Source organism: Piliocolobus tephrosceles, chromosome 15, assembly GCF_002776525.5.
Source record: "Piliocolobus tephrosceles isolate RC106 chromosome 15, ASM277652v3, whole genome shotgun sequence".
Lineage (NCBI taxonomy): Eukaryota > Metazoa > Chordata > Mammalia > Primates > Cercopithecidae > Piliocolobus > Piliocolobus tephrosceles.
The window spans coordinates 103,507,874-103,529,781 of NC_045448.1; the positions used below are offsets into that span (position 1 = coordinate 103,507,874).

Here is a 21,908-nt window from a genome sequence, read left to right on the forward strand (position 1 = left end):
CATTATCGAGAAGTGTGGCAAACATGTGGAAAATGGCTTTTCATCGCAATCTGAATTACTCATTTAACTCAAGAGTCATGCCATCGATGTTGAAGCAATCACAGATGAGAAAAGGCAGACAAAGCCCCAATGCTCCGACACTTGGTTCTCACCCAGGCCTGCCCTGGATGGTCTCAACGCCAGCGTGAAAGGTGAGAAGATGTGCGGTTATCAAACAGCAGAACAGCAAGTGCCACTGCCTTCAAACAGAACCATTTGCAGGAAACGGGGCAAGGGAAAGGGCGTGTGTGCACAGAAGCCAGACACTCCGATTTTCAAAGCCAGTGACAACTTCCCTGCAATTTATTCCCTCCCCAAAGACCATTAATTACATACAACAAAATGTGAGTCAATCATAACAGCTCCGCACAATGAACCGCCTCTCAGATACTTGCCTTTAAGAATTGTGGTGTTGCCAGACGAACGGTGGCAATGAAGCAAACCTCCTTTCCTAGTGGCACCCGGCAAGGTCTTGAAAGGGTGTTGTCAAAACCGTTACAGGAGGGGCTAGGCACTGGGGGGTTGGGAAGAAGAGGACACATAGGTTAGCCCTGTCTAGTGACATCAGCCAATTCCTAGCTGGCACTTAACCGTAAGCCAAGCGCTGCCCCCGGGGTTTATGTAAAGCATATTAACTCATTTCATTCTTTTACAACAACTGGACGAGGTAGGTCACACTATTATTCCCATTGCAAAATGAGGAAACCGAGGCACAGAAGGAAGTAACTGGTGCAAGGCCAAAAAGCTTGCTGGAGCTGGGATTTGAGCCCATGCTGGTCACCAGCATTCAGCACTGCCTCTCACTTCCACTAGCCCTATGGCTTATTATGCTGGGAAAAATAGTCTACAAAATGAGAAGACAGGCTGGGCGCAGTGGCTTATGCCTGTAATCCCAGCACTTTGGGAGGCCGAGGAGGGAAGATCACTTGAGGCCAGAAGTCCGAGACCACCATGGCCAACAAGGTGAAACCCCCATCTCTACTAAAAAAACAAACAAACAAAAAACCAAAAATTAGCTGGGCATGGTGGTGTGCGCCTGTAATCCCGACTACTTGGGAGGCATGAGAATCACTTGAACCTGGGATGTGGCGGTTGCAATGAGCCAAGATCGCACCACTGCACTCCAGCCTGGGTGACAGAGTAAGACTCTGTCTCCAAACCAAACAAACAAACAAACAAACGAGAAGACAGCCTCATTCTGCAGTAACGGTGTGAATACTCCAGTCAGTGTTTTAAGGTGAATTCCATAATCAGTGTTCCTGATACTGATGGTCCCAGGCAAAGTAGGCGTGTCTCAGCATCATTGACACCCCCTTCCCACCCCTGTCTTGGCTGGCACACCTGGGGTTCAAAGGCCCCTGTCCTGAAATTCCCCCTTGGGAGCCCAGGCTGATACAGGGGCTGGGTCTGGGCCACTGAGGAGACGGGGCTCAGGATTTAGGGTCATCCCCAGAGGAACATAACGCCTACAACAAAACTTGCTAGTTTCCTAGCGTGGCCCAGGTGACAAAATCCACTCTCACGCATCTTCTTTCATCTTCTCACACATCTGGGAGGGCATTACTGTCCTAGGCCCAGAAAGGTTCTATAATTAACCACAGGCACTCCGAAACAACAGCAGGGATGCCATCAAGTTTTTGGGCTCTAGGCCCAGGGTTCTAACAGGGCAGAGAGGGGATGGTTCGAGGCCCATACCCATGGGCGCGCATCATGACGACAGCCCACACCTCCAGTAGCCTCGGCAGAGTCTTCTCTGTGGGACTCGGTCCCTGCCTCCAGGGCAACTGTGGAGAACCAACTGACCTTCTAGGCCAGAGAAAAAGTTAGCTGCTTTCAGATGGAGTTTTCCAGGTGGGATAAAGAACCGTGTTAAATAGGAGAAAAGTCAATTTACTACGTACGTGGAATTCTCAAAGTTGGCTACGTGTGGGGTTCCCTTGGGACCCCGGGCACCGCTGCCTGGGCCCTAAACAGGTCAGCTAATTCAGAAACTCTGGGGTAAAGCCCAGGCACCGGCCTTCTCAAAGGCTCTGCAGGTTCACCAGCGTGCAGCCAGGCTGAGGATCCCCAGGGCTGATAATCTGTGCTGCATTTTTCACAATTATATCCCGCACATTCTGAACTGAAATATCATGATGTTCTCCAAGTTAACGAGGAACATATCGAGCATCAGAAAGCTAAATCATCATAAAATGAAATCTGCAAGATTTTCTTTGATTTTAGCTTTCCAATCACTTTTTAAAATATATATATAGGTTTCTAAAAGATTCTATAATGTGGTCTTCTCTCCACTAACATGAATAAATTCATTTTACCAAACATATTCTCTGAATTCATTCATATAAATACTAATGTTTCCAAACATGAATATAAAGTGGGCAAAATAAAAAGCAGTGGTCTCTGGAGAGCTTACATCTGTCACAAGTTGGCTTAGGCTATTGCCAATGAATTTGTAAGATGAGCCAAGAAACTTATCAAAGGGAAGGAAAACAATTCCACATAAGGGACGGGTCTACAGATGTGAACATCTGCATAATTGAAAAAAAGAGAGACATTTCAAAACTTCCCAGATGTGAAATCCTCTCTCTGCTTGAATCTAAGAGATATTACCCAGCCAGATAATGACTAATAAAATTCTGACTCTTTCAGAATACCAAGATCTTCCAAACAAACTTCTGAGGACCTCCCAGGAATTTCAGAGAAGGCCTCCCCCTTAATCTATCTCTAAACGATGCAACTTCTTTGTACGATCCTTTCAGCTGTTACATTTCTGTGCTCTGTCAGAAATGCCTTCTCCCCGATTCACTGTGAGGAGGAGAAGGGGACAGAAAAATACTGTGAAGTGGGAAACGCCTGCCCCAAGACATCCTAGCCCTGGTTCCTTCTTCAAGGGCAGCAGCGACCTGGCCCATGGACATTAGGTGGATGTATTGCAGAGCTCACTGTCGCCCTGGCTGCTGCCCAGTGCAGTTTTATCTGCTCTTTTACAGCATCTAGGTCTTTCAAGATAAAAATGCACCCCAAAAGGGAAGTTTCATTATTGCTTGTAGCCTGCATTTGATGAGCTAGATATTTTACAGATGGCCAGAACGCAAAAATTTCTCTCTTCAAGATGCCTTTCCCACCAAAAAACTTAAAAAAGTGAGGGCATGATCAAGGGTGATAATCAATCCAGGATGAATGTTTTAATATAGGCCAAGGAGGAAACCTTGGGGAAAACTAAGGCAAAGAAGATACTTTGAACTTTTTGCCAGTTGCATTGGAAATAACTTTTCCTCACAGCATGAGTCTTCTTGCGTATTCTGGAGGCAACACAGGCGCAAACTGCTCCCTGGGACTTCAGAGTCATATTTAGCACTTAGAATAACTTCTCTGGCACTTTGTATCCCAAGGTAGTTTAAAGACATTAATTAATGATTCAATTAGTTGTTTCAATTTAAGTAATAGAAAGAATATATCTAATGACAACTGCCTTCCTCAGACTCTCAGAAGGATTAACCACTAACTGCAGGAGCAGCCCTGTTTTCTCAGATCTCTGACCACTCACAATATACAGAAAAGCAACTCATCCTTGCTCCATTTTCCCCGCTAGGGTCGTCTTACTCAAAATTGACCTTACTCTTGCCAAAAGCTAAATATATAGCCTTCCCCAAGGCAGGAACTGGGGCTCATTCTCTGTCTCCACCTCTGAGCAGGTGTCCTGCGTACAAGTGCTCAACATGTGTTTATCAGATCAATCTCCCATGAGATGGCCTGGCTCATCTCCAAACCCTAGCTTAAGGTCCAGTTCGGGAAGACATCATCTCATCCTTGCCAGCAACTAGCACACAGGCCTTGGGACCCCAAGGTGGCTTCCCCTCTGCAGTGTGACCCACCTTGGTGCTGCTGGTGGCCTGTCTACTCTGCCAGCTGTGGGAGGTGCCCGTAGCACGTGGCCTGGGTTCCACTGGCAGGCAGGTGAGCTCACTGCCCGACTGATACATTAACGCTGGTCAGCAGGAGGCCTGGTCAGGGAAACTGCTGCAAATCAGCACACGGCAATCACCACTCTGTGATGGAAAACAGAGCAGGTGCGTGGCGTGGGCTTCTACTTGTGGAGACGCAGAGCTAGCTTGCTTTTAGAGACAGAGTCTTGCTCTGTGCCCCAGGCCTGTGCCACCATGCCGGGCTAATTTTTGTATTTTTAGTAGAGACGAGGTTTCACCATGTTGGCCAGGCTGGTCTCGAACTCCTGACCTCTGGTGATCCACCTGCCTTAGCCTCCCAAGTGCTGGGATTACAGGCGTGAGCCACCGCGCCTGGCCTCGTGCTTTCTTGATGGTCTTCCTATGAAAACAGTCCACAGGTTATCATGTCCTGAAACTTTCACTACACTCTCCTAACTTCAGAGACCCTGAAAGAGTTTTGTCTTGGGCTGGTATTCTCGGGATTCCAAAACCAGGAGAGTCCCAGGGACTCAGAATGACTCATGTCTGTCTCATTTGGAAGCACCCAAGGATGGCTTCCAACTCTGTCTGATGACAAAGGTGAGCTCCCAAATCAGCCATGATGAGGAGAAAAAGATGACTGCGAGGGCAGGACGATCTCAGGTGCTAGAGAACTTTTTTCAGAAGGGCTCAGAAAGGAGCAAGGAAGATGCAGAAATGGTAACAGCATTAGTTAACAGCAAGGGAATAGAAGGAGCTGGAGAGAGATGTCTGGCTCTGTTCCACTGAGTTACCAGCTCAGTCATCAGCACAATTAAGTATTCTCATCGGAGATGACCTGCTTATGATAAATCAGTTGCAATGGCTGGAGGAACACATACTAATAGTCCACAAGGAAGTGACAAATAGCTTTCTCGGCACTTCTGGAAACAAATGAAAAACAAGGCTGACAGGTGTCTGGGAAGATATGAAACTATCAGTGATGAGGTTTCGCTCCAGGAAGAATAAAGTTGTTAAGTCCCAATTGTGATAAACATCCAAAACATTCAGGCTATGGCTTTGGAATGCTGAGGGGAAAATAATTTTCTGCACATTCATGAGAAATCATCTCCCACTAATTAGCACTATTTTCAGACTCTTATTTTCTCTTCAGTGTGCTTGACCCAATGTGTTCTGAACAGCCAGGTGACTAGGTTCTTGGGAGAGCAGCGTGATAATCCTGCCCACTTCTTGGCAGGGGCACTGCCTACCTTACCCAGGGCATATTTGACCCTTTCCTTTCTTTCAGTTCTGTTTTGCATAGAGAAGAGCAATGTTGGAGAAAAGGCAGGAGACACAAGAGAGAGCTGGGGCTTTGCGATTTTTTTTTTTTTTTTTTTTTTGAGACAGGGTCTACTTCTTTTGCCCGGGCAGGAATGCAGTGGTGCAATCTAGGTTCACTGCAACCTGGACCTCCTGGGCTCACGTGATCCTCCCACCTCAGCCTCCTGAGTAGCTGGGACCACAGATGTGAGCCACCATGATTTTTTTTTTTTTTTTAAAGAGACAGGGTTTCACCATGTTGCCCGGGCTGGTCTCAAACTCCTGAGCTCCCATTATCTGCCCACCTAGCCTGTCAGAAGTGCTGGGATTACAGGAGTGAGTCACCGTGCCTGGCCTGGCTTTGCAATTTGCTGGATTAAAACATGACTCTAAAGGGAAACTGCATGTCTCACTCAAATATTTCTTCTTCCCCCCCGGCAATTATTAACGAAAATGAGTATTTTTAGGGGCCAGAAGAGTGTGATGGTGTTGAGAAGATATCCACTAGATGGTTGGTGTGGATGGGCCAAATTATTTGTATGTTCAGGAAAGTGAACTTCCCTCGTCCCTGTCTTCCGATTGGATCTCTCAAGCACATTTTTATCACGATTATGGGACAACTTGTATGAACGGTGCCCCCACTCCCAGACTGAAACGAGCAGAAAGATGAGGTTGCTTAAAAGCCTGCCCATTCCTCACTGTTCCATTTTAGTATGAAGCCTAGGTGTCTGTGCGGGATGATGCCCTTAGGGCACAATTTTTTTCATAGTGATTTTAACTCCTCTGCCATCTCTCTGACATCACTGACCCCTGTAGGGGAAGGACAGCCTGATTCTTTGCTGGGTGGAGGGGACACTCTGCTTCCCACTCTTAGGGTCCTGAGTAGATGAGACACTCCTTCCACGAAGCCGTCCACACTCGCGTCTCCATTCCCAGTGAGGTCTGGTGTGCGTGCGCTTTGTTCCCTTTACTGAGGCATCTCAATTAAGCTCAGCGAGGAAAAAATTCAAACCACCCCAAAGCCATAAAATGAGGCAACCTCCAGAAATCCCACGGAACATACAAAATCGAGTGTTGTAAGCTGCAAAGCCTCCACTTCTGCCAGTATTTCAAATCTGGTTGTGCGGTTAGAGGCGAGTAGGTAAAACGAGGGCAGGGAAAACTTTTATACTCTGGTGTGTGGTTTCTGGAAAGCCCAGAGTGGAATGTTTGCCGAGGGTGACCTATTTGGAACCACACCAGCCACTTTTGAAATACTGCTTTCTGGATTTGTCAGACGCACATCTACATCCAAGTCAGGAGGAGGAGCAAAAAGGCTCAGAGAAAGGACTGCCTTCTTCTTGCATGAAGTTACCTTTCAGGATCTGGAAGCCTGCATATTAGGACCCCGTAATGCAAACACCTTTCCCCATGCCTTTGAAAATCACCCGGCCAGTTTCTGTCCACTAAGAGTGGGGTCGGGTGGGGCTACAGGACCTGGGTGCCTGGGGTTTGAGAAAGGAGACACTATTTTGCTGGCGAAGCAAGAGATGGAATGGTGTATTTGTCTGACAACAACAAAAAAGCATCTCCCTTTTGTTGTTGTTGTTGTTTAAAATATCTGTTACAAGCAAACATAGCCCTAAATAAAATCATCTCGTTAAGCTCTATTCTGGAAACAGTCGATGAGAGGAAGACAAGGGCTGCCCCTAGCAGTGGTCCATGCCAGTGCTGCTGGCTGGCCAGGTCCAGCGTGGGCTTTTCATGGGAAGAGAATGGGACACGGGGTTACATATCCCAGCTCAGAGTCCTCCAAGAAGCTCTGCACAGACTGGGTTCGAAACTGTCCTCAAGTGAAACTCTTCTAAAAAAGACTACTTTCTTGTCCCGTTTCCTGACACATATTTCTTCACATTTATTAAACATCTAGGTTAAAGATGTGAAGTCCTGTCTTCCCTCGCCTGCCCCCAGAACATCTGTGGCGAATGATGAAGTCCTAAGGAGTGACCAAAATGTGCAAACATCGAAGTAGGGGAAAATTCCACTTTACACTGCCAAAGTGAACGGGGGCAGAGGAGAGGGGGGCATCGTCCGCTGGGGAGTCTGGACATGTTCCGTTGAAGAGTGTAATGTCACCTTGTTCACCAGAGCAAAGGGGCTTTGTTCCTCCCTTCCCCTCAAATTCCTACGAACTCACCGCCTTAACGTTGTGTACAGAGCCTGACAAATCCCGGGTAGCCACGTGGGCGAGCAGACAACCAGATGGGATCCTCGTCTGTGTGCTTCAAGGCTCACCCAGAGCCCTCTCCGGCTCAGCCTCACCCTCTCTCCTCGCCCTGGAACCTACACATCTCTCTTTGGTTTGGGGCCTGAGGCTTCCTGTTGATGTGATTTTTGAGTGGTGGCCCAGGGACTCTCTCAGCCTCGGGCCAACTCAGTTGATCAGAGGAGCAAGAAGAGAGCGTGTTAGCCATGGAATACTATACTGCCACGAAAAGGAGGAAAATATGTCCTTTGTGGCAACATGGATACAGCTAGAGGCCATTATCCTAAGTGAATTAACGCAGGAACAGAAAACAAAATACCTCATGCACTCACAAGTGGGAGCTAAATATTGAATACACGTGGACATAAAGATGGGAACAGTGGACGCTGGGGGCTGCTGGAGGCTGGAGGAGGGAAGGAGGGGGTGAAGGCTGAGGGGCTGCCTACTAGGTGCTGTGCTCGCTGCTCAGGTGACAGGATTATCGGTACTGCAAACCTCAGCGTCAGGCAGGGTTCCCATGTGACAGACCTGCACATGTACCCCCTGAATCTAAAATAAAAGTTAAGCTGGGTGCGTGGCTCATGCCTGTAATCCCAGCACTTTTGGAGGCCAAGGCGGGAGGATTGCTTGGGCTCAGAAGTTTGAGACCAGCCTGAGTAACACAGTGAGACCTCATCTCCACAATAAATGAAAGAATTAGCTAGGTGTTACAGCATGAGCCTATGGTCCCGGCTACTCGGGAGGCTGAGGTGGGGGGATCTCTTGAGCCCAGGTGGTGGCGGCTGCGGCGAACCATGATGACGCTACTGCACTCTAGTCTGTGTGACAGAGTGAGACCCTGTCTCAAAAAAAAAAAAAAAAAAAAAAAAAGGCTGAAAATATTTTCAAAAGAGAGAAAGGATGTCAGGAGCACGGGGCGGGGAGTCCTGGGTCGGGACGCCGGTTAAGGGGTCTACTGACCTCCAAACACCCAGGCAGCTGAGTTGAGGTGGGGGCTTGATGGTGGTGGCAGGCACAGAGTGGGGAGTGCACAGAGGCCACAGATGAACGTCCCCAGCCACACACGGCTGCTTCAGAGGCCCTCAGTGTGGACAAATCACAAGGCACCAGAAGCGACACACTCCAGTTTACCCAGCGCGTACCCACCTGTGTTCAGTCTCCACTTTGGATTTAAGGCGGAAGAAGTGGCTGCAGCTCTTCTGCCTGTGAGTACCCGCCATCCCCAGAGTGCACCGTGGAGCTGGTCGAGGAGACGGCTCTGTGAGCTCCTAGGGAAGCTCTCTAAGTCTCCAGTCTGGTCTGAACCCTGCTCTGCTCTCCACCAGCTGTGTCCCGGGGCCAAGATCAAGCCTCACTTTAGGTCAACCTATTTTTACCCGCTGCTTATTTACGTGCTGCGTAAGGACGATGCTAGGCCCAGGAAGCGGGTACAGTCAGTAAGGGTTGCTGTCCTTCCCATTCCATTATTTATACATATATATAAAAAGGACAGGCATCAAATAAGAATGTACCACGTAACACTCCACCAACTAAACTGCTCTGCAGAAATGCTAAGACTCTTCATGGTCATGGACCAAGGTAGGTTTCCTAAATAGTTCATTAAGGTGTGAGCAAGTGTCCTATAAAAAATACAACAGCTAGGCCGAGGCGGGTGGATCAACTGAGGTCAGGAGTTTGAGACAGCCTGGCCCCGTCTCTACGAAAAATACAAAAATTAACCAGGCATCGTGGCACATGCCTGTGATTCCAGCTACTTGGGATGCTGAGGCAGGAGAATCGCTTGAACCCTGGAGGCAGAGGTTGCAGTGAGCCAAGATCGCGCCACTGCACTCCAGCCTGGGTGACACAGTGAGACTCCATCTCAAAAAAAAACCAAACCAAACCAAACCAAAACAAAAAAAAGAAAAACCGATGTTAGTGGTCATTTTTCTTCTACACATATTACATATTAATATTACATATTATTTCTTCAACTTTTGCCACACCTGGGAACTTGGAGCTTGGATAAGTTGTATAGGGAGGCTTGTGTAATAGCTATGTTTTCTAGTTTCTTTCTTTTTTCTTTTTGTTTTTGAGACACAGTTTTACTGTGTCACCCAGGATGGAGTGCAGTGGCACAATCTCTGCTCACTGCCACCTCCACCTCCCAGGCTCAAGCAATTCTTATGCCTCAGTCTCCTGAGTAGCTGGGATTACAGGTGTGTGCCACCACACTCAGCTAATTTTTGTATTATTAGTAGAGACACGTTTTTGCCATGTCAGTCAGGCTGGTCTCAAACTCCTGACCTCAGGCAATCTGCCCGCCTCTGCCTCCCAAAGTGCCGAGATTACAGGTGTGAACCACCGCACCTGGCCCACATTTTCCGGTTTCTGTGTTCGATGCTTTGCCATCTGGGGCCTTGCTGGTGCTGGAGGGACTACCTCTCCCAGGGTTAGCTAATTCCTAGGGAGGACAAAAATCACCTTCCAGGTACCTTTCAGATGCAAAGCAACCCACCTAGAACCCACACCCCAACCAGGTCCTTCAGGCTCTCACGTTCTGGGCCCTGTCCCCCGCCTTAACCAACCCCACAGGCATCAGATAATCAGTGACAGCTCCTCCCTCCCAGAACCCATTAAACTTATTCAAACTCACCAGTGCTAGGCCTGCCCACCCTCTCTCACCCGTTCTTCCTCTTGGAAGCTACAGTAAAGGTCCCTGGGCCTCCTGACCAGCGCCAGTGCTTCTCTGTGTGACCCTGCGTGGTGGGCTGTGTGTGCCTCCTGCTCCCGGGGAACTGAGAGCGCGAACCTTTCCCTTCACGACAGTCATTTCCACGACTGTGTGTCTTCGTGTTTGATTAAAACACATCTCGGGTGCCCTTCACACAGCCTGGCATGTGGGTGCAGGGCATCTGACATGCTTAGGCATAGGCATCGTAGGCATCATGGACCAGCAGAACGCCAGGAGGCTGGAGCAGGCCTGTGTCTGTGTGTTTCATTCCAACACAGATGTGTGAAAGGGAGCAGGCACTGGGCTCTGGGTTAGAGGGTCTGGGTGTGAATGTGGGCCCCCGACTTCCCTCCCACACATCATAGCTGCAACCCTTCTACGTGTCCATTTCCTCCACTGTGAAGATGGGATGATGCCATCAACTACCTCAAAAGGCTGTGGCGAGGATTACATCATCAATGCAAAGTCTGAGCTCTGGGCCGGGTGCTTAGAAAGCATTCCCAGGGCGAGCTGTTTTTGTTACCTCGTTGTTCAATGTTTATTTAGAAGTAAACCTATGAAGTCAAATTTGAGTTCTTATTGGAAAGCATATCTCGTAAGTCACAGTGGTTAAATATTCGCGATTTTATAGGGTGCTTTTTTTTTTTTTTTTCTGGGATGGAGTTTCACTCTGTCATCCAGGCTGGAGTGCAGTGGCACGATCTCAGCTCACTATAACCTCCGCCTCCTGGGTTCAAGCCATTCTCCTGCCTCAGCCTCCTGAGTAGCTGGGATTACAGGCACCTGCCACTATGCCCAGCTAATTTTTGTATTTTCAGTAGAGACAGAGTTTCGCCATGTTGGCCAGGCTGGTCTCAAACTCCTGACCTCAGGTGATCCACCCGCCTCGGCCTCCCAAAGTGCTGGGATTACAGGCGTGAGCCACTGCATCTGGCCTTTATAGGGTTTAATCTGAGAAACTCATTTGTCTCTGACAATTTTTGCTATCTATTTTAATCCAAGTTAGAATGATATTTCATGTACTCCACAGTTCCACGGGGAACTCTTGTCTCAAGAAAGCCCCTTGGACGCTGGTTTGTAGAACAGGCTCTGAAAAGCCACTCTGCACTCTTGCTATCAAATTTTCCACATCCAGTGCTGCGTGTTTATAGCAGTAATAGTTTCCATACAAAAAAAACAAAAAACCTCACACATAATTTCCACACATTCTTTCAGGCAAACAAACACTATCTCAACCCACAGTGAAAGCAGAGCCTTGCTAGTTAAAAAAAAAAAAATTCCCAGGTATTCAGAATGAAGCCTGCCTATTTCCTTGAAATCCTCCAAGATGTGGGAAATGACAGGATGCTTCAAAGGGATATTTGGCAGCATCTTAATGAGATCGTGGAAATGTAAATTCACAAAGGATACAACTGCTGCTCACCAGTCAATCACAGGCTGGTTTTCTGTTTTTTTGTTTTTTTTGTTTTTTTTGAGACAGAGTTTTACTCTTGTTGCCCAGGCAGAGTGCAAATGGCGCGATCTCGGTTCACCGCAACCTCCGCCTCCCAGGTTCAAGCAATTCTCCTGCCTCAGCCTCCCAAGTAGCTGTGATTATAGGCCCCCGACACCATGCCCGGCTAACTTTGTATTTTTAGTCGAGACAGGGATTCTCCATGTTGGTCAGGCTGGTCTCGAACTCCCGACCTCAGGTGATCCGCCCGAAGTGTGTGCACCATTGCCATGGGGCAAGAAGGAGCAGAATCCTATGATTCCCACAGTCTTGGTGCCCTGAGGGCCAGGGTGCCTTTGCCCTTTGCCCTCTGTGCATGTGGCCATTGGGGTATGTTGCCATCGCAGTAGCTGCCATTATGGCCAAAGCACGTCAGTTTTTAAAAACTGTGGTAAAACACAAATAACATGAAGTTTACCATCATAACCATTTTTAAGTGTACGGTTCAGGAGGGCTAAGTACCTTCACATTGCTGTGCAACCATCTCCACCATCCACCTCCAGGACTCCCTTCATCTTGCAAAACTGAAACTCTGTCCCCATTTAGCAACTCCCATTTCCCCCTCCCTCCAGCCCCTGGCACCCACCATTCTACTTTCTGTCTCTATGAATTTGGCTATGGTTCCTCACATAAGTAAAATCATACAATATGTGTCCTTTGGTGGTTGGTTTATTTCACTCAGCATAATGTCAAAGTTCTTCCGTGTTGCAGAATGTCAGAATTTCCTTTCTTTCTAAGGCTGAATAATACTCCAGTGCATGTATATACCACACTTTCTTCATCCATTCATCCACTGATGGACACGTGCATCGCTTCCACCTTTTGGCTATTGTGAATACTGCTGCTATGAACACAGGTGTGCAAATATCTCCTCAAGTCTCTGTCTTCCCTTCTTTTGCGTACATACCCATATGTAGAATTGCTGGATCATATGCTAGTTCTACGTTGAATCTTTTGAGGAACCAGCACACACATGTAAAGCAAATTCCAAATCACTGTTTACATTAACTCAATGATAAAGTTGTCTGGGAGGAAGGCCACTGCATTCCCTACAGAATGGCACTGGTATCACACTAGGGCAGTGCTTTTCAAAGTCCATGGCCCCTGGAAGCAGAACCCCAGAGCACTCCCCAACTGCACGTTCCTGGGCCCTACCCTCCGATCTCCTGAGCTAGACTCTTCAGGGCAAAGGCTGAGGATCTGCCTCTTAACAAACTGCCTCACCCAAAGAACCACTGCACCAGGGTTAGTATGATGCTGGGTTCTCTACGAGGGTGCCTCTTAGGTCAGTTTCTTTACCTGAGTAGCCCAGCGAGCTTCCATTGACTCCTTTGTGTGGTTCATTAAACATTCATTTCATGAAGTTTGGGCAAGCCCTTCAGATGTGTAGGATGAGGCATGGTTAGGCCTTGGCTTCATCTGACTTTGCCCAGACGTAGGGGGCCACTTGGGAGGATGGACCTCCCACCACTTGCGACCACCTTAAAGCCTGGATGGGTCTGTTCCTAGAACGGCCTCCCAGTTGGCCAAAGAGCCTACCATCCAGGCATAAGTCCTGCACCCTGGACCTGAAAATCACGCTGGCAGGATTACACTAAAGTTTTAGCATCTAGTTGGAGCCTTTTAAACAAAGCATGTATATTTATGCAAATAACATACAACAAAGGACCATCTGAGGTGGAAGGAAAAATCCTGGTTAGCCTCAATGTGAGGACTTGGTGCCATTACTTTGGCTATTTCTAATAGAAACCCTGGCACTAATTTGACTTTGGGGATAGACCCACCATGTCCAGAGTGAAACAGCGGTAAAGAACGCCGCAGAAGTTAATGCTGTCATCTTCTGCTCTCTGCATCTCCCCCTCATTTCTGCAGCTCATCTTTCTGTTTTTGATTCCTTTGGTATTTTTCTCATTTCCTCTTTTTTCCCCCTTTCCCTGTCAACACTTTTTTTTTTTCCATCTTTGCTGCTTTATGAAATGTTAGCTGTTTCAAAGTGATTTGTTTTGTATTGTTTGGAGGAGCCCAGAAAACAAAATGCAGGCCTTCATGAGCTCAGCCCATAACCAAGTCAGCTCAGGACTTGGTTTCTGAATTCCTGGCCTCAGATCTGCATTCCCATTTCGCAGGAGTCAAAAGAGAAAATAAGTGTTTTAGTCTAGTTCAGAGTTGTTGTCTCTGCAGTCAGAGTTTAGACAATTAGGTATCCGGGAAATTTCAGAAAATAAGACTTAGCTGCTTGGCTTATCCTGCTTGATAACTCATCCAATGCAGATTGCTGGCTCATTGTCAAATGACCCCTTGGCTGTGCATTAGGGCCACAGTGAGCAGAAGAGCTACGGACCAGGTCTACTAAAGCGCACTCACAGCAGTACCGCGAGGGGAGGGAAAAAGTGCAGAAGGCAAAGGTTATGGATCGTCAAGTCACCACGAAGGCCTGTTCGGCAGAGTGTGTAGGCTGAGCCTGTTCTGTATTCACTGTACGTTGTTTCTCACAGTACAGACTTATTTCATCAGCCTGAAGATAAATAAACGAATAACGTGTGTTTCAGCGGGACTGCGTGCACCGGCACAAACAGGTGTGGGAGTGTGTTCCTCTCGAATGGGAGAGAACATTGATGAGCACAAAAACACATCCTGGGGACTTGAAGATTCCAATGCAAATGTGAAAAGCACACGTTCTCCCTCCTCCTCCCTGGGCGATTCTTAATGCCCCCATGTGCACGTTTGCATGAGAAAAGACACTGTCACAATTATATGACAATTAAAGCTTACCATTGTTGTAAGAGCGAAAATTTCCTACAAATTTTATGTATTCATAAGTTGGAAATTCCTTTGGGTTCAAGCTGCCTCTGAGAAGGTGGCAATAAAACTCTAAATCGCTGTCAGCTGGGCCGTTAAAGGAAGAAGAGGAGAGAAAGGGGTCGTGAGCATCGCACAGACTCTAAACAAGTAGCGTCTCTGTGAAAACTTTTACGGGATTTAGTCTACACATGGCCAGGCTAGTTCTCTCATTACAGCTGCCTTTTGGACCTGGTTTGTAACCCTTGCTGCACAGGGGTTTTCTTCCATCATTCATAGATATTTTGCATTCCAGACATGGACCCAATTAGTCTTAATTTGCTTCCAGATGTCTGCGGTTGGTGATGTCGGCATTGATTAGTTCCGGCTGTTTTCATATGGGATATTAAAATAAAGCAGCTCATATAGAGCTGCTCCCGTTAATTTAATCTTTTTGCTTTGAAGTCAAATCAGACGTACGACAGGACAGATTATTCATGGAAAACGGACTCAGGCTTGCACTGATGCAAGCAGCTTTGCTACCTCATGCAATTGTGTATGCTTCATTAAGCGACACGTGGTTCACGAGGCATCAAGGTTAGCCTTCTACCTAGGTTGCCAAATATTTTGATAAAAACTTCTAAATTCCACAGAACACAAAAACGTATATAAATAACCAGGTGAGAGCCTCAGGAGGACAGAATTTGCATTTTGGACCTAACGATTCAGTTTTCAGTTGGTTTCTTGATACTATATGAATTTAGCATCACAGTATCCTCCACGATGAGCTGATTCCTCACTGATGTTTGCACTGTTTCTTACTAAAAGACTCTCATGTAAAAAAAAAAAAAAGAGGAATCTTGTCATATACACAAAATAAATTATTATTCTTGAGTTCTCTGCTTTCAAATTTTCCACATAAAAGCCAAATGTCTTACATATTCCAAATTCCGGTTTTAGCTTTAAACCTAAAATATACCTCTAAGGATCTTGGAAATGTTCTGAGTCATGAGGAAAATTATTCTTAAAATTAGTTCTCCCTTCTTAATTCATTCTAACCTCCTTTCAAAAGCAAAATTCTCATCTTTCTAGCTTGTAAAACCACAAAAATTAAACTTACATTTTAAGTATTCTGGGGAGGGGGAATCCGTCCCAAGCATATGGGAAGAAAGGATTTTATAAACTTCTGAATGTTCTTGTTCTGGGAGGAAATTTAACAAATTCTGATCCATGACATCCGACTGAAAAAGAAAATAAAGGACAAAGGTACACCCTCAACGAAGATGAAAAACAAAAGCAAAAACAAAAACTGCACATTCACAACGCAGAACTGGTTTCTGAAACGGAAAGTTCAATATCTGATTTCCTGTGGACACTCTCAGTTTATCACTCCCTTGTTTTCAAGTTACCTAAAAGGTTGTATGTGTTCAAATGCGTATGTGCTGTTGTCTGTGGGCCCAGGAGGGAACTAAGAGTGAAGTCAGACAAATGTAGGAAGGACTGAGTCCTCCTCTCGCTTGAGAAGTGCTGTTTGCTGACACTCCTGTGCTCTGGCTCAGGTGGCATGGCCCCTGTGCACACCCGGTACGAGGCCAATCATGTATTTAAATGGCTCCAAAGAGCCCATGGGGTTCCTTTCCTGACCCTTAGGGCAGCAAAGGGCTGCCTGTCTACTTCTTAAACGTCTTTAAGTTATGGAACTACATGTGTTTTACTGAGTACCTTGGCACTGTAGCTGCAAAATAAAGATAAGGTAAAGATTGAGTGCTGTCCAACAGAACTATCTGTGATGATGGAAATGGTCTGTCGTCTGCGCTGCCTGTAACAGAAGCCACTAGCCACACGGTTACTGAGCACTTGAAACATGGCTAGTGAACAAGGGACTGAATTTCAAATTTATTTTATTTTATTTTTTGAGATGGAGTGTTGCCCTTGTTGCCCAGGTTGGAGTGCAATGGTGCGATCTCAGCTCACTGCAACCTCCACCTTCTGGGTTCAAGAGATTCTCCTGCCTCAGCCTCCCAAGCAGCTGAAATTACAGGCGTCTGCCACCATGCAAAGCTAATTTTTTGTATTTTTAGTAGAGATGGGTTTCACCGTGTTGGTCAGGCTGGTCTTGAACTCCTGACCTCAGGTGATCCACCTGCCTCAGCCTCCCAAAGTGTTGGGATTACAGGTGTGAGCCATCAAGCCTGGCCCATTTAATTCGAATTGAAATTTAAACAGCCACATGTAGCTTAGTGGCTACCATATTGGATATGCAGGTAGGAGCTCACAGCGGACAGAGGAGACAGGCACCTCTGTCTTCCTCAGTTTCCCTCAATAAACTCATCCACTCTCAGAGCTTCAAACACAATCTGTATACACTTTCAGATTTGAATATCCAGCCAACTCTCTCATGAGCCAGCCTCAACCTTCCAACTGCCACTCACATGCTCCCTGGGGACCACAGATGCACACATGTCCCGAACATCAGCATTCTTTCCCACCCATACCATCTCCAACCCTTGTGTTTGCATCTCCATCAACAGTATCATCGGTTGGTCACCTGCCTGTCCCAGACACTCTGGTGGCATCTTTGTCTCCTCTCCTTGTCGTCCTCACTCTCAAACCAAACAGTGTCCAAATGCTGACCATTTTTCTCCCTCAAATTCTCTGCTCCATCCTCTTCTATTTCTCCAGCTTCCACCCTAGTCCAGACCCCTGTCCTCTCTTGCCTGGGAATGATTTGGCCAAACTGGTCTTCCCACATCCACTTTGGTGCCTATCCAATTTGTTCTCCATCAGCAGTCAGAGCAGCTCATATCAGATCGAGTCACAACGGTCCCTTGGCTTCCAACTGCTCCAGGAACAAAGCCTCAACTGCTCAACACACTTTCATGGCTCTTCACAGCTTAGCCTCCGCCTGCTCCGGCTCCCAGCACTTCTCTAACCCTTCTGAGCCTTTTTCCTCCAGTTTGCCCTCTGTTCTCCCTCTGAGCCTCACCTGGGCTATTCCCTCAGGCAGGAAGATGCTGCACCCTGCCCTTGTGTTTAACGAACCCCTGTGCAACCTTCAGGTCCCTGCTTTGAAGTCACTTCCTCTGAGAAAGCCCCAGGTGACACCCTCCACCCCCACTGATGATTTAAGGGCCTCTGAGAGGACAATGACCACCTTGATGGGACATCAGGTGACTAGTATCACGGCAAGGCAGGTGAGAGCTCAGAGCCCAGGCTTGAAAGCAGGTTCTGCCCCTCCATGCCGCATTTTCCTCAGTTGCAAGATGAGGAAACCATGAGGGTTCCATGAGCTCACTTGCCTCCATTGCTGATAAAACAGCACATGGCAGACATTCAATAAATGCCAAGTGTGATTAGGCACTGAATGGCCAGTTACAGAATGACTACAAGGGCACCTGCACCACAGTGACGCTTTCCTGTACAGCTATGTGCTGACTGGTGCACTCGGCCTCCCTCCCTCCAACCGGAGCTTCAGGAGAGCAGGGCCCAGTGCCTTGTTCACCACCACATCCCCGATGTCCAGGACGGTGCCTGGCCTTCGATAAGACTGCACTGACCAGCTGAAGGAATGGCGTGGCCAGCACTATGACAGGTATTAAAACAAGGGGCCCAGAGAACACTGCAGATGGTGCGCTGCCTCCAAAATGACAGGGTAGAGGAGACTCCTGGGGAACAATTCCCAGAAGGAGGAATCCTTGAGTGGGAACCGGGGGGGACAAGACAGGGCCTGCCAGATAATCAGGGTGGGAAGGCGCTCCAGTCAGGGGGTTCAGCGTGCACAGAGGCGTGAGGTGGGCGCCCTGACAGTACTGCAGGAAGGTGGGGAATAACAGGGAGGCGAGAAGCCATGAGAGAGGAGGTTGCACAGGGAAGCAGGGCCCAGAGGAGAGAGGCCTCAGAGGAGTCAGGGCTCGACCCTGTGCCAGGAGGAGCCACGAAGCACCTGAAGGAAGAGGGTGGCCAAACTGCTCATGTGTTTTAAAGAGATCCTGCGTGTGGTTTGGAGGGAGAGAGCACTGGAAGTCAGGCTGGAGATGGCCAGGGTCTCAATAGAGACAGGGGAAGAAGTGGAGAGGAGCAGACAGAGTCCCAGGCAACTCACCAATATTGTAGTCTAACCGATACTCGCTGAGAGCCACCACGTGCCAGCCGCTGTTGGGCACGGGGAAGACACGCTGGGAAGCAGGCAGAACCCCTCTCTGCCTGCAGTGTTCCGGGGGGTGTGAGCACAGTGGACACAGCTTGGTGGCTGATCGGAGGACCAAGGGAGGAGGGAAAGGAAGGACCCAGCGTGGCTTCCAGGCTCTGGCTCGGACCCACTGGCCCTTATCTTTACGGACTAAACTCGACCAGGATCCTCTCTCATCTATGCTACCATTTCTCATTCTGGCTTTCTCCAAGTTTCTTCGGATGTTCTGGTTTTATTTTAAGCCCATTCTCTCTAGTTTTTTTAGAAGATGACTCATGTTCACAGATGACAGTAGTCTTTCTTCTTAAAGATATTTCAAATACTTGAAAATGAAAACGAAGCGACTCCATGGCCTCTTCTTGGAGGGCTCCATCTGAAGCCACTTCCCCTGACACTGGGTGTGGCAGAGAGCAAGGCTGGGTGGCTGCCTGGCCGGGTCACTTGTGTGAGAGAACTTTACTGATAGAGGTCCAAGGGCCAGTATCAGGCCACAGGTTCTGCACAGAATAAAGATGAATGCTGGATGCAAGTAGGGGCAGGTATGATATGTGGGAGGTTGCGAGGATGATGAATTAACACACAGAAAAGGCTTCAGACTGTGCTTGGCTCTTGTATGTTTTTGCTAGTACGTTGCTATTACGCTATTTATTTCCACATGCTGAAAACCAACACAAACAATGATCATTTGAAATTTTAACCCTAGTGCTTACAGGAGAGAAGATGACATCTGCAGTTGAACGATCCCCTGAATGAGCTGAGTTCTGTTTATTAAAATAATAGCAGTTACGGAGACAAGGGAGGGAATGTGCCATCCACAGCCGTCTTCACAGCGGAGTCCCATGATCGGGAAGGTCACCTGCCTGTGGAGGTGGGCAGTCCCCTCTCCCAACTGCCCGATGGGCCTTGAACCAGCAGCACCAGTGCAGTGACACCCAGCTGTGTTAAATGAGCCTGTACTAAAAGCACACTGAGGCTGAGCTGGAAGTGGGCTGGGTGGACACTTCCTCCCAGAGTGTCCCTGAGGCGCTCTGGCGGTTTTGGCTTGAGATCTGTGCTGGCTGCAGCGAGAAGAGGGAATGGTGAGCAGCCCTGGAGAAACTTCACCTTGAGAAAAGAAGGGCTTAAGGGAAGTCACGTGGGGCCTTGGGCTCCCTAAAGGACCAGGAAGTTGGAGGCATATTTGATCCACTTAGATTCAGTTTAGATTCAAAGTCAAACTCATGGCCATACAGCTAAGCCTTCAGAAGGCATTGTAGAGAATGGCTTTGACTTTGTAACAGTAAGAATTAATTGCGATATAAAAGGCATGAATTATACAGAAAGAATCTCTGTTCATCAAAATGCCCTAAAAAAAAGGGGGAAAGGTAAGCCACAAAGTGAGACAGGATATTTGCAACACGTACGTCTGTGGTATGGCCCAAAATTAAGGTTCTAAATTATATGCTGCCTTGGCGTCTGGTAAAATTGGAAGCGCCTCAAATGGCCTAACTGCAGGCTCCCTCCCCACACAGATGAGGCCCCCCAGCCAAACTCCCTTCTTATCACGGGGGCAGGTACAGTTTCTGCTCATCCCTGAGTAGCAGGTTGTGAAATTATTCACACAAGTCAGTCACATCCTCTTGTGGGGACCGGGGGTCACCTCACCCTCTTGTTTCTGCAGAGCCTGCCTCCCATAGCCTCTGCTGGTGCACTCTCTTCCCACGTGCACCCCTCTGTGGCCCTGTGCGGTCCTCGTCTGGGCTGTGAGTATCTGTGACTAATTAACTGCTGTTGGCCTCATCCAGTGTCAGCTGTGGAGTGTTCAGACATCCCCATTACCCTAGAGTGGGGTGAATGAGAGGCAGTTAAAACAATACCTGCCCACAGCTTGTGCCCGGATCGCAGAAAGCAAGCCTCCTCATAATTGCAAGAAAAAACCCAATCAAAGAGGAGGATGTCCAAATACCTGAGCGGGTAATTCAGAAAAGATGGAATCTAAATGGTTGACAGACATACAGACACTCAATCTCATTGGTAACTGAGAGAAAAGCAAAGTAAAACTCCATGAGACACCTTCATGTACTAGACTGACAAAAACAAGAAGTCTGACAATGCCAAGTTCTGATGCCACAGCACGGCGACGTCTCCGCCTTGCTGGTGCGGGGCAAACTGGTGCCACCGCTATGGAATCATGCTGGCGTTATTTAGTAAAGGTGGAGGCAGAGCTTCCCTCAACCCAGCCATTCTCCACCTAGTCAGTCCTCCACGGATGCTTGCAAACGTTCATCAGGAAACACTGCAGGATGTTCACGGAAGCACCTTCCAAGAATTCCTAACTGGGATGAATGCAGGAATTGCAGCACATTCCTACGACGGAACACTACCGAGCAATAAGAGCCCACAGCAGCTACATCTGCCAGTGTGAGGCAGGTGCACCGCACACACGATGCTGAGCAAAAGGAGAAGTCACAGGAGTCCATTTTCCATGATTCCATTTACATACAGTGAAACAAAAGGCGACACCAACTTAAGAGTTTAGCAGTGAAGTCAAAGTTGGTGAAACTACAAAGGAAAGCAAGCAAACAACGATCTTAAAAGTCAGGAAAACGGTTGCCTCCAAGTGGAAGGTGGGGGGTGTGATGAAAAAGGGGCAGACAGGAGCTTCTGTGGTCCCAGCCACGTTCTATTTCTTCACCTCAGTGACAGGTGCATGTATATTCACTCAATCAATTTAATACTGAATGTATGTTTTATACACACATCTGTATGGTATATAAAAATCACAAGGCATAAAAAAAAACTAACTAGAGGCCTGGAATATTTTAATCCATGATCCACTCTAAGCTGCAACCACACCTGTCAGGGCTCTGCTCCGACCCAGAGACACCTCTGACAAAATGACGTGGATGAGGTGGGAGCTTCCAGCCGGTGAGGGCAGGGTTGGGGGGGAAGGGCAGAGCATGTCTCATGGTCTTGGCCTTGCTGCTGTGTTTTGTGGTAACACAGACCAGGGGCTTTGTCTTTCCTTTTCTGGGACCTCCTCCTGCTGTGCCCCTTCCACAGGAACTTGGCTCCAAATCCCATTCTGGTCTTGTACTTTCTTCTCGCTGGGGCTTGTACCTGGCGAGCCAGCATGATATGGAGGTATTTTCTGGCCTGTAGATTTCCCCAGTTTTAGGAACACTTGTGCCTTATTTTCCTTGGGGAAGGTAGGGTTATCCATACACACAGTTCTCACATCCAAG

General features: G+C 47.8%; 1 protein-coding gene across 5 annotated transcripts in view; it reads right to left on the reverse strand.

Annotated features, from left to right (window-relative positions):
* NPAS2 (neuronal PAS domain protein 2) overlaps window positions 1–21,908 on the reverse strand; it is a 183,954-nt gene that overhangs the window by 33,545 nt on the left and 128,501 nt on the right. For all 5 annotated transcript variants that reach the window (XR_002731472.1, XR_002731471.1, XM_023211375.1 and 2 more), the window contains exons 6-8: window positions 15,616–15,736; window positions 14,490–14,603; window positions 435–553 (exon numbers count right to left, since the gene is read on the reverse strand). Coding sequence is in view for 3 of the 5 variants with exons in the window: in XM_023211375.1 (XP_023067143.1) it covers window positions 435–553; window positions 14,490–14,603; window positions 15,616–15,736 (354 nt within the window). In the remaining 2 variants the exon portion in view is untranslated. The remainder of the gene's footprint in view (window positions 1–434; window positions 554–14,489; window positions 14,604–15,615; window positions 15,737–21,908) is intronic.